Below are 12,334 nucleotides of genomic sequence, written 5' to 3' on the forward strand. Positions count from 1 at the left end.
CCGATATCCCTGATGAATATGGATTCCAAAATCCTCAACAAAATCCTAGCTAATAGGATCCAACAATACATTAAAAGGATCATCCTCCACGACCAAGTGGGATTTATCCCCGGGATGCAAGGGTGGTTCAACATTCGCAAATCAATCAATGTGATAGAACACATTAATAAGAGGAGGGAGAAGAACCATAGGGTCCTCTCAATTGATGCAGAAAAAGCATTTGACAAAATACAACGTCCTTTCCTGATTAAAACTCTCCAGAGTATAGGGATAGAGGGAACATTCCTCAAGCTCATAAAATCCATCTATGAAAAACCCACAGCGAATATCATCCTCAATGGGGAAAAGCTGAGAGCCTTTCCCTTAAGATCAGGAACACGTCAAGGGTGCCTACTCTCACCACTGTTGTTCAACATAGTACTAGAAGTCCTAGCAACAGCAATCAGACAACAAAAAGAAATAAAAGGTATTCAAATTGGCAAAGAAGGAGTCAAACTCTCTCTTTTCGCAGACGACATGATACTTTACGTGGAAAACCCAAAAGACTCCACCCCCAAATTACTAGAACTCATCTAGCAATTCAGTAATGTGGCAGGATACAAAATCAATGCACAGAAATCAGTTGCTTTCTTATACACTAACAACGCAACTGTAGAAAGAGAAATTAGAGAAACGATTCCATTTACAATAGCACCAAAAACCATAAGATACCTCAGAATAAACCTAACCAAAGAGGTAAAGGATCTATACTCTAGGAACTACAAAACACTCATGAAATTGAAGACACAAAAAGATGGAAAAACATTCCATGCTCATGGATCGGAAGAATAAACATTGTTAAAATGTCTATGCTACCCAGAGCAATCTATACCTTCAATGCCATCCCGATCAAAATTCCAATGACATTTTTCAAAGTGCTGGAACAAACAATCCTAAAATTTGTATGGAATCAGAAAAGACCCCGAATCGCCAAGGAGATGTTGAAAAAGAAAAACAAAGCTGGGGGCATCACGTTGCCCGATTTCAAGCTATATTACAAAGCAGTGATCACCAAGACAGCATGGTACTGGCACAAAAACAGACATACAGACCAATGGAACAGAATAGAGAACCCAGATATGGACCCTCAACTCTATGGTCAAATAATCTTTGACAAAGCAGGAAAAAACATGCAATGGAAAAAAGACAGTCTCTTCAATAAATGGTGCTGGGAAAATTGGACAGCCACATGCAGAAGAATGAAACTCGACCATTCTCTAACACCACTCACAAAGATAAACTCAAAGTGGATGAAAGACCTCAATGTGAGACAGGAATCCATCAAAATCCTAGAAGAGAACATAGGCAGTAACCTCTTTGACATCAGCCACAGCAACTTCTTTCAAGATACATCTCTAAAAGTTAGTGAAACAAAAGCAAAAATGAACTTTTGGGACTTCATCAAGATAAAAAGCTTCTGCACAGCAGAGGAAACAGTCAACAAAACAAAGAGGCAACCCACAGAATGGGAGAAGATATTTGCAAATGACACTACAGATAAAGGGCTGGTATCCAAAATCTATAAAGAACTTCTCAAACTCAACACCCAAAAAACAAATAATCAAGTCAAAAAGTGGGCAGAAGAGATGAACAGACACTTCTCTGAAGAAGACATACAAATGGCTATAGACACATGAAAAAATGTTCATCGTCATTAGCCATCAGGGAAATCCAAATCAAAACCACACTGAGATACCACCTTACACCAGTTAGAATGGCCAAAATGGACAGGGAAAGAAACAACAAATGTTGGAGAGGTTGTGGAGAAAGGGGGGCCCTCTTACACTGTTGGTGGGAATGCAAGTTGGTACAGCCACTTTGGAAAACAGTGTGGAGGTTCCTGAAAAATTTAAAAATAGAGCTACCCTCTGACCCAGCAATTGCACTACTGGGTATTTACCCCAAACACACAGATGTAGTGAAAAGAAGAGCCATATGCACCCCAACATTCATAGCAGCAATGTCCGCAATAGCCAAACTGTGGAAAGAGCCGAGATGCCCTTCAACAGATGAATGGATAAAGAAGATGTGGTCCATATATACAATGGAATATTACTCAGCCATCAGAAAAGATGAATACCCAACTTTTACATCAACATGGATGGGACTGGAGGAGATTATGCTAAGTGAAATAAGTGAAGCAGAGAAAGTCAATTTTCATATGGTTTCACTTATTTGTGGAACATAAGGAATAGCATGGAGGACATTAGGAGAAGGAAGGGAAAAATGGGCGGGGGGAATTGGAGGGAGAGATGAACCATGAGAGACTATGGACCTGAGAAACAAACAGGGTTCTAGAGGGGAGGGGGAAGGGGGGGATTGGTTAGCCCAGTGATGGGTATTAAGGAGGGCACGTACTGCATGGAGCACTGGGTGTTATATGAAAACAATGGATCGTGGATCACTACATCAAAAACTAATGATGTATTGTATGGTGACTAACATAACATAATAAAATTAAAAAAAAAAAAAGTAATGAGAAGAAAATTTCAGAGCAGTGATAATGGTAGAACATGTTACATAGGGATTAAATAAGTAAATGCATGGAAAGTGTAAAATAAACTAATAGTAACAAAATAAAAAAATAAAAAAAAACTAATGATGTATTGTATGGTGACTAACATAACATAATAAAATTTAAAAAAAAAAAGAAAGAAATATAGCTTGAACTCAGAGTTGCTGCAGGGACCTGGAGGCCTTGAGCTGTCCTGGATCTTTATCCTTCAGCTACCAGATGGTGGACAGGTCTCATGGTCCTGGGGGAGGGGCTGAGGTGACTGAGGGCACTTGGGTGGGGTTGGGGGTCAGGGCAGTGTCTATTTGCCAACCAGTTCAAACATATTTTGATAGTTTTACAGCCAGCAGGGCACACCAGTGCATCTAGCCCAATCCCAGCCATGCACAAACATACCTGCCCACAGGCCTCTGTCCAGGCGCCCGGCACCTTGTCATTCCCTCGGATCCAGTTATGAATGGCTTCTGCTGGCTGCTCCCAGTTGATCTGTGGGGCAAGACATGTGTGCTCAGCCAGTCTCTTCCCTACTCCTTGGTCCCTGCCATTCCCCCACCTCCCCTCAACTCCCCACCTCCCAGCCACCTCCCACCCCACCTGTGCCCTGATGACCCTTGACTGGGTGGAGATAAACCTTAGGATGATAAGGGAAGACAACACTCTATTAAGATGGCCAAAGCCTTACACAACCTCCCCAGTACAGAGTGCAGGCCCATCCCATAGGCCCCCCGACAGCTTCTCCTCACCTGCAGGGCTCACATAGATCTCTATGCACCTCATAAGCCCTGAGCAGAGGTACAGCCCATAGGTCCCACCCAGACCCCCAAGGCTGCAATAGCTCCAAGAAACTGAATTACCTCTCATACCCCATCTTAGAGACTTCCAGCCCTATGGCTGATTTTTTTACACACTGCCCCACCCCAGCTCTTCTCCCTGGGGACCCTGCCTGCCCATTCTTCCCTAAGGGAACAGAGAAGAACTCAGAACACACCATGCTCCCTGCCTGTCCAGGAGCCACATGAGTTTTGCTCATGCGTCTCCTGCCTGGGCTGCTCTCTCTTCAGGCCTTAAGCAATTACAACTTGGCCATTCAGTCTGAACCCCAGCTTCCCTGGGACACCCTCTGCATCCCAGCCCATGCACAGGCAAGCTTCAGGGTGGGCAGGGCCCTGCACTCACCTTGGCTGTTTCCTTCTTCTGAATGCCCTCATAGGTGGCTCCCTCCTCAGGCTGAGGGAGTCTGGGGGCTTTGCCCTCTGCAATCAGCCTCACAGCCTGCACCTGGGGAGACCAGGTGAGTTGGCATCCCCAGCATTACTACCCTCCCCTTACTCCCAGCCTCTGGGTTTACCATGAGCCTGGGCTCAGCCCCACACCAACCAGACTTGCCTGGCCCCACACCTGGTACACAATGGGCACCCAAGGAATATCCATCATAGGAACAGGTACAGTTAGCCTGAATCTAACTCCAATCTGAAAAATGAGTACAAAATCCTGCCCTCTCTACCACACACAGTTTTAGAGGATTATATAGAAGATCTTGTACCTTCTGAGATCTTAGAAGACTATATAAACTACAGAGCCCTGTAGAGGTATAACAAACACAAATTCCCGTGTTTTTGTTTAAAACCTTCCCTATCTTTGAAGGACAATGGATCCTGAGCCCCATGATGTGTTTGGAAGTCTGAGATTAAGCAGGAAGCAGTTTCTCTGTTAAAGAAAGGGGAAGGTTGTGGAAGAAGGAATCAGGGAAGTGAGAAGGAGAGCCAGGGAGCCTGGGCCCATCCTGAAGGAGTCCTGGGGGGAGAGCCCCAGAGCCGCCCAAACCAAGAAGTGATGAGCATCAGAAATGTCTAAAGCAGGACTGCCCCGCAGAATGTTCTGTGGTGGTAGACATGTTCTATGCCAGAACTCTCCAATACAATGGCCATCGGCCATGCATAGTTCCTGTCTTGGGGACGTGAAAGGTAGCTAGTGGGACTGAGGAACTCAATTTTTAATTAAAATCCAATTTAATTAATTTAATAGCTGCATATGACTAGCAGCTGCCATATTGGACAGCGTAGCCCTAAAGGATGTTTTTAGTTGTTTCCTGTGGGATGTGCCCGATAACCCCCTTCTCTGTCTCTCATATCAAATCTCCAGCAAATCTACTCTGTTCACTACTTTTGTGAGTAGGGGGATTCCATGGGAGAGAATACAAGAGGCATCTTGTTTGACACAATGTGAAAAATAAAAGGTGGCTGGCAAGAAGCAGGAGCAGAGGGAAGGGGACGGCTGACATATGGGCAGCGGTGAACACTCTCAGTCATTGCAATGTTTATTGCTACCTCCAAACAGGGTCTGTTCTCCCCTTCGATATGGCCTCCTGTCTGCCTCCTGCCTCCTGCTGGTATCAATGGGAAGCTCCAGTGTGTCTGCCTTTGGCCAAGCCTGGCTGGCCTCTTCTGGCTCCACCACCAGCAGCCCCACAGACACAGCAGTCCCTGGGGGGCGAGGCCCCACGGGGCCTGCCTGCTGTGCCAACCACAACCGTGTCTGACTTCAGGCCTTTTTGTCTGTCTTGCTCTGATGACAGAAACCTCTCTCTGCAGACAACTCAGCCTGCATGACTACAGTCGGCCTCTCTGATTTTTCATTCATGAATTCTGTGAGAAAAGGAGTTTTTCTTCCTTTGGAATCAAGAGGTATAAGCCTTGAGCCACCAGTGACTCCCTTTCCTCCCATTTGAGGGCAGCCCACCTGAAGATGAAGCTAATCAAACAGGAAGTGGAATCAGTAGGAAGACAGGGATACAGAATCCTATGCATGGCTTGTGCCTCTGGACTCAGCCGTGCTTGACACCACCCTTGCCTTTTGTCTTCTATAGTAAATGGGCCAAAATGTTCCCTTTTTGGATAAAGCCTTTTGAATTGAGTTCTGTCACTTGTAAGCAAGAGTCTCACCTAACACCATACATTGTATGTCCTAATCCTGCCTCTCTGAGACCCTGACATGAGGGCTCTCTCCCTCCAGAATCCTGGAACTGGGGGAGCAGCCTGGGTGGGGGGACAGGCTGGGCCTAGAAAGGGTACCAGCATAGGGAGGCCCACCTGTGGCATGGCCAGCTCCCAGCCCTTACCATCCCTTTGATGCCTTCAGGGAAGAGGAAGCGGTTGTACAGAGTGCTCACGGTGTCATCCGGGAGGATCTCACACTCCTTCTGGAGCAGAAGGTCCCCAGTGTCCAGACCATCATCTGCCCAGAAGATGGTAAACCCCCCTTTCTTGTCTCCATGAATGAGGGTCCTGGGGAGCACAAGTATGAAAGCCTGAGTCCAGGAGGAAGGACCAGGGAGAAGGGCAAACGGGGGGCAGCTCCTGTGGCCCCTGGTCACCCTCCAACAACCCCCTTCATGCCCCGCCCCTGGGAGGACCGATACCTGCTCTGGTGAGACCTGGAAAGAGAAGGTATTTACTGACACCAACCACATGCTAGGTGTTGTGGTAAAAGCCCTATATGCCTGATATGACATAATACCCCAACAGGTGTCACAGGCATTGTATGCCCCTTTTGCAGATAAGGAAATTGAGGCCCAGAGAAGTGAAGAGATGTAACCAGAGGTCAGGGAGCCTGAATCCCAGTCTGACTACAAACCCACTCTTTTCCCAGCTCAGATGTCTCTCCTTGCTGATCACCCAACTAAACTACACCACCCATCAGTCACATCATCCCGTTTATTGTCTCCTGAGTGCTTATCACGTCAAACTATCTTGTTCAGGTGCCCCTTTACTTCTTCTCTATCCCTTTCCAAGTGGGATGCTATCATGTACTGGCAATGGGTGTGGGTTAAAGCAGGCCTCTGGCCACACGGCCTGGGTTGGTACCCTTGGGTGAGCACCTTAACCCCCTCTGTCCCGGTGTCCCTGCTGGAGGATGGGAACACTGAAGTGCTCACTTCACAGTTTACGGGGGGAACGCAGAGCACTTGATGATGCCTGTCCCGGTTCTCTCCGGCACTCTTGATTACTCATCACACCTCACCAGTCATCTGTGTGGATGCCATCTGGCAGCGTAGGACAGGCCCCTGCATGACGCCTGCTCTGTGGCCCCAGAGGAAAGCTCTGGGCTAGGGGAGGATGACTTCTGGACAGATGGGGGTGTTTTTGCCCTGTCTCACCAGTTGATGGCCGAGGCCCCTCGGTGCCGGGGGAGCAGACTTGGGTGGTAGATGATGGAGCCGTGGCAGGGGGCACTGATGACCTCCATGGGGATGAACTGGCTGCAGAAGGGCAGGACGTTGAGCTCGGCACCCAAAGCCTGGTATTTCGCCACCACATCAGGCAGAGCCTGTCCTTTTACCCGCCAGCGGGGGAACTTGAACACTGGCACTCCATCCTTCTCAGCTTCCAGGCCTATGGGACAGCAGGTGAGAAACTGGCCCCTCCCTGCATGCACCCAACCACAGCTACCGCTGCCTTCCCAGCAAAGTGACTCCTGCATCTTCACTCCCAGTCTGTCCCGCCTGTCCTTCCCCACTGCACAGGCTCCACTGGGCAGTGCAGAAGGGACAGCACCAAGGGGATAGCACTGGCCAATGGCAAGGTTTCAGGGGCTGCTCCGCACGGACGGACTGCTGCTGACCTCCAAGACATCTAAGTTCCCCTTGCCCAGACTCCTGTCTGGCCCCCAAAGACTGAGCTCTTTTCCTCAACCCCTCCCACAGCCTCGTCATGCTGTCCCCAAGTTAATGTCCTCCACCCTTCTACTGCTCTCGGGGATGGCAGCTGGGACCCTGCAAACTACATTCCTATTTCATCAGCTGCCTGCCAAGCACTGCTGATAAGGGGTGCTGGAGGGAGACTAAAAGGCTGACGGGAAGAGGAAAGAAGGCAAGGGAGCAGGGACTCACTCCTTTCAGTCAGGTTCCTGTCCTGAGAGTCCCCCATCCCCCGCCTCACTTCTTCACCCTAGAGGCAGCATTGCCTTCCCAGAGTAGCAGCTGACTTAGTTTGCTGTTTTCCCAATATCTGCAGAATTAGCCCCAATGTACACCTTCCTCCCACTATGTCTGCCCTCCAAGGTCGGGGTCTCAGTTTGCAGGCACCCCACCCCACCTAGTTATCAGCACCTATGAGCAGCATGCTCAGTCCTCACAGGTCTGAATTAGAGCCTCAAGCTGCCAAGTTGTAAGAGTTAGAGCTTCCCTCTGTTGCCCCAGCCTGAGAGGCGGCAGCTGCCATCGGCAGTCACTACCCCGACAGCTTGGAGTTCTCTTTTGCCTGCCCTCTGCAGCACTTAACAAATACATCCCTGTACTGGGTTCTCTGTTAGAACAGCCAGCATGATGACTGGCCTCTGACTGGACCTGACCTGCTCTCTAGCCCTCTCTGCCTCTGCCCTGCATTCGGGGGTATTGAGGGAGGGTGGGATCAAAGCGAGCAGACTGGACACTGTGCTTGAAAAAGCTGTCCATGCTGTGATCAAAGGAACACTTCCGCAAGACATCCAAGGTCAGGGTCAAGTCCCAGCTAAGCTCTGTCTGGGTCTAAGCTCAGAGACTAGTATCAGTGGTCACTTAGTGGCTGAGGGCAGGGCTCAGGCTGTGGTGAGGTCAGGCTATATCATGGGTCACACTGGGGTCAAGTCTAAGACTGAGGCCTGGTTAGCATTGCAGTGGTCCTGGAGCTGGGTCCAGGGGTCAGCTGTGCTTCTCAGTCTAGGGAGATTCATTATTCCTATGAACCATGCCCCTGTGCTTGGCCAGCCCCACAAGGCTCCTTTCTCAATCTGGCCTTCCGTTTTAAGCCCTGCTTTATATTCTGCAACCATCTGGCCTGAGAAGGACTTGAGTGACCCTGGAGGTTCATTTGAGCTGAGGGTCCTTGCATCCTGAAGTGCTGCTGAGGCTCCCAGCCTAGAGGCCAGTGATTCTTAAACTGTGCTCTTCCTAGAGCCAGATGCATCAGCATCACCTGGGAACTTGTTAGAAATGCAAATTCTTAGACTCAACCTCATCCTTTTGAACAGAAACTCCCAGGGAAGGGCTCAGCACTTTGCATAACAGGCACTCCCACTGTTGGGGATACCCTGCACATTCACATTTGGGAACACTGACCTGCAGTGTCTCCCATCTAGCAGCCCTTTCAGAGCGTGGTGCTGGGGTCAGAGGAGCCTGGAATGGTCAGACAGCAGGGCCCTGGGGGCAGACTGGGCTTCTCCCTGGCCCTTCTCCAGGACACAAACTTCATCCTGTGATCAGTTGGGGAAGGGGTCTCTATTTTTTCTAGAAAAGCTGGGCAGCTGGTTGGCACCTGAGCAGGATTCAAGGTGAACCATGTAAGCCTGCCTCCAGCCAGGGATGCCCATGACCACCGCAAGACTTCTGCTCCCACCCACTGCCCACTGCTACCTGCCTGCCTGGGCACCCCCTTTCCCTGTTCCTGGGCCATCCACTCACCCAGGGGATCCGCCTTCCCATCCTTGTCTGGGACAGTGAACACGCCCACGACCTCATGGCCCTCCTTCCTGAGGTGGCAGTAAACTTCCTGGCCGAACAAGCTCTGCCCAATCACTGCGATCTTCATGACAGAAGGGATGGGTCAGAAGGATCTGGGGATGGAATAAGACCATAGTGTTAGACAGGGCTCACTGGCCTCAGGGAGCTGGCCCTAGTCCAAGTGGACAACTGCACAGCACCTTGCCCACCCTGCCCACCTCAAACACTTGGGGTCACCTCTGGGGCTCCCTGAGCATCAGATCTCTGCAGAGAACCACTACTGTAAAAGGGCCAGAGGAGAAGGTTTTGCAAGGGAGGGATTTTAGATGCCACAGTGGATGATTAGAATAGAGATTATAGAATTAGGGATTCCTCCTTGAAACCCTCTAAATTGGCATGGAACACTGAGAGTCAAGACCTCTGAGATGTATTTGAACATATTTCTGTAACTAACCAGTTCTGTGACCTGGTTACATCAAGCCTCAGTTTTCTCAGATGCTATGTTCCTCAAACAGCTTTCAGCCTGCACATCAGGCTTATTTCCCTGAGCCAGAAAGCAGCAAGGGAGCCTGGGCCTAAGGGCCTGTTTATCTCGGCCTCACAGAAAAGAATGCCTGGGTGGATGGGCCCTGAGGACTGAAGGTGGGGCCAGGGGAATGAAATGGGGTGCCACTGGGCTGGCCAAGTAGAGGGAAGATACGTGAAATAATGAGTAGTTACATCATGCAAATGTCTCCAAAGTTTGGTCACTCAATTACCATGCTCTTATCTATAAAACCAATTGTTCACTTGATATATTTCTTTAAATCATCCATTTGTAAAAATATACATGTCTTTTGGAAAATTTTATTGTAGTATTAACATGCTTCATACATACAGAAAAGTGCAAAATTATAGGTATGTACTTCAATGAATTTCACAAACTAAGCACACCCCAGTAATCGGCACTCAGAGAAAGAAATACTCCAGCAGTCCACATATATGTATGTTTGTATTTATATAAATAGAATCATGCAGTGTAATGTTCTGTGGATTTTTTCCCACTCAACATTATCCACATTGTTGCATGTAGTTGTACTGTGTTCATTCTCATTGCTGCATGGTATTTCACTGTGTGAATGTAAATAAATACATTTATTCATCCATTCTACTGTTGATGGGCATTTGGGTAGTTTCCAGTTTGAGGCTATTACGATAGGGATGCTATCAAGATTCTTGGGCACACGATTCTTACTGTATATAGATATGCATTTCCGTTGGGCAAATTCCATTCCTAGGAGTGGAATTTTGGGGTCAGAGACATGAAAATGTTCAGCTTTAACAGATTCTGTCCATTTTCCAAAGTGGTTGTACCAATTTCCAAGCCCATGTACTTGGCATAGAGGCCTTGTGTCTTTTTCTTTTCAGCTATTTTGCTAACGTGAAATATAGCCATGTCATTGGGGTTTAATTTGCAATTCCTTGATGACTATTGAGGTTGAGCACCTTTTTCTATGTTTATTGGCCACTTGAACATCTGTTTGTGGGAACTGCCTCTTTAAGCTTTTTGTCTTTTTTTTTTTAGGTGGTCTTTTCCTTACTGATTTGCAAGAGGGTTTTTTTTGTTTGTTTGTTTTATTTTGTTTTTTAATAATCTAGACTATCAATCCTTTGTCACATATATTTATGAAACATAACTTCAATTCTGTGGCTTGATTTTTCACTGTCTTATGGTGTTTTTTAATGAACCCAAGTTCTTAAACTTAACACAGTATACTCATCAAAATTTCCCTTTATGGTTAGTGGGTTTTGTAATCTATTTAAGAAATTGTTGCTTATGCCAGTTCATGAAGATGTCCTCTCTGTGTCCTAAAGTCTTTATTGTTGGACAAAGGAGCAAAGTCAATAAAATAGAGCAAAAATAGTTTTTCAACAAATGGTGCTGGAACAACTGAACATCAGCATGCAAAAATGTGAATCTAGACACAGATATTACACCCTTTACAGAAATTTTCTCAAAATACATCACAGACTTAAATGTAAAATGCAAGATTATAACTCCTAGAAGATAACAGAGGAGAAAATTTAATGACCTTGGGTATGCAGTGACTTTTTAGATACAATATCAAAGTACAATTCATGAAAGAAAAATTGATAAGCTGGACTTCATTAAGATTAAAAGCTTCCATTCTGCAAGAGAGAATGAGGAGGCAAGCTCGCAGACTGGGAGAAAACATTTGCAAAAGACACACTGATAAAGGACTGTTATCCAAAATATACAAAAAAAACTCTGAAGACAACAATTACAAAACAAAAAAACCTGAATAAAATGTAGGCTGAATTCCTAAACAGACATGTCAGCAAACAAGATATACAGATGACAAATAAGTATATGAAAAGATGCTCCACATCATAGGTAATCAAGGAAATGCAACTTAAAAGAACAAAGGGATACCACTACTACACACCTATTAGAATGACCAAAATCTGGAACACTGACAATATGAAGTGCTGGTGAGAATGTAGAGCAACAGGAACTCTCATACACTGTTGATGGTAATGCAAAATGACATGGTCACTTTGGAAGACATTTTGGCAGTTTCTTACAAAAGGAAACATATTGTTACCATACGATCCAACAATCACACTCTTTGGTATTTACTCAAAGGAGTTGAAAACTTACATGCACACAAAAACCTGCACGTGGCTGTTTATAGCACCTTTATTCATAATTACCAAAACCTGGAAGCAACCAAGGTGTCTTCCAGTAGGTGAATGGATTGATAAACTGTGGTACATTCAGACAATAGCACTGAAAATAAATGGCTATCGAGCCATAAAAAGACATGTAGGAAACTTAAATACATATTACTAAGTGAAAGAAGTCAATCTTCTAAGGCTACATAAGGTATGACTCCAATTATATGACGTTCTGGAAAAGGCAAACTATGGAGACAATAAAAAATCAGAGGCTACTAAGGGTGGAAGAAGGGAAAGAGATGAATAGGTGGAGCACAGGATTTTTAGGCAATGAAAGCACTCTGTGTGATACCATAATGATGGATACATATCATTATGTTTTTGTCCAAACCCTTAATATAAGGTACAACACCAAGAGTAAACCCTAATGTAAACTATGGACTCTGGGTGATACTGTATTGGTGTAGGTTCATCAGTCATTACAAATGTATCACTCTGGTGGAGGAATTTGATAACAGAGGATGTTTTGTGTGGCAAGAGGCACTGGGTATATAAGAAATCTCTGTACCTGCCCCTTAATTTTGCTGTGAACTTAAAACTACTCTAAAAAATAAATTCTTAATTTT

The 12,334-nt window shown here is 46.3% G+C and overlaps 1 protein-coding gene across 1 annotated transcript in view; it reads right to left on the bottom strand.

The window, feature by feature from the left end:
- ALDH1L1 (aldehyde dehydrogenase 1 family member L1) overlaps nucleotides 1-12,334 on the bottom strand; it is a 110,953-nt gene that overhangs the window by 75,351 nt on the left and 23,268 nt on the right. The window contains exons 3-7 of the mRNA XM_078074160.1: nucleotides 8,991-9,142; nucleotides 6,711-6,945; nucleotides 5,673-5,838; nucleotides 3,731-3,832; nucleotides 2,951-3,040 (exon numbers count right to left, since the gene is read on the bottom strand). Of these exons, the coding sequence (XP_077930286.1) occupies nucleotides 2,951-3,040; nucleotides 3,731-3,832; nucleotides 5,673-5,838; nucleotides 6,711-6,945; nucleotides 8,991-9,117 (720 nt within the window). The 5' untranslated portion in view covers nucleotides 9,118-9,142. The remainder of the gene's footprint in view (nucleotides 1-2,950; nucleotides 3,041-3,730; nucleotides 3,833-5,672; nucleotides 5,839-6,710; nucleotides 6,946-8,990; nucleotides 9,143-12,334) is intronic.

Source organism: Halichoerus grypus, chromosome 1 (genome assembly GCF_964656455.1).
Source record: "Halichoerus grypus chromosome 1, mHalGry1.hap1.1, whole genome shotgun sequence".
NCBI lineage: Eukaryota > Metazoa > Chordata > Mammalia > Carnivora > Phocidae > Halichoerus > Halichoerus grypus.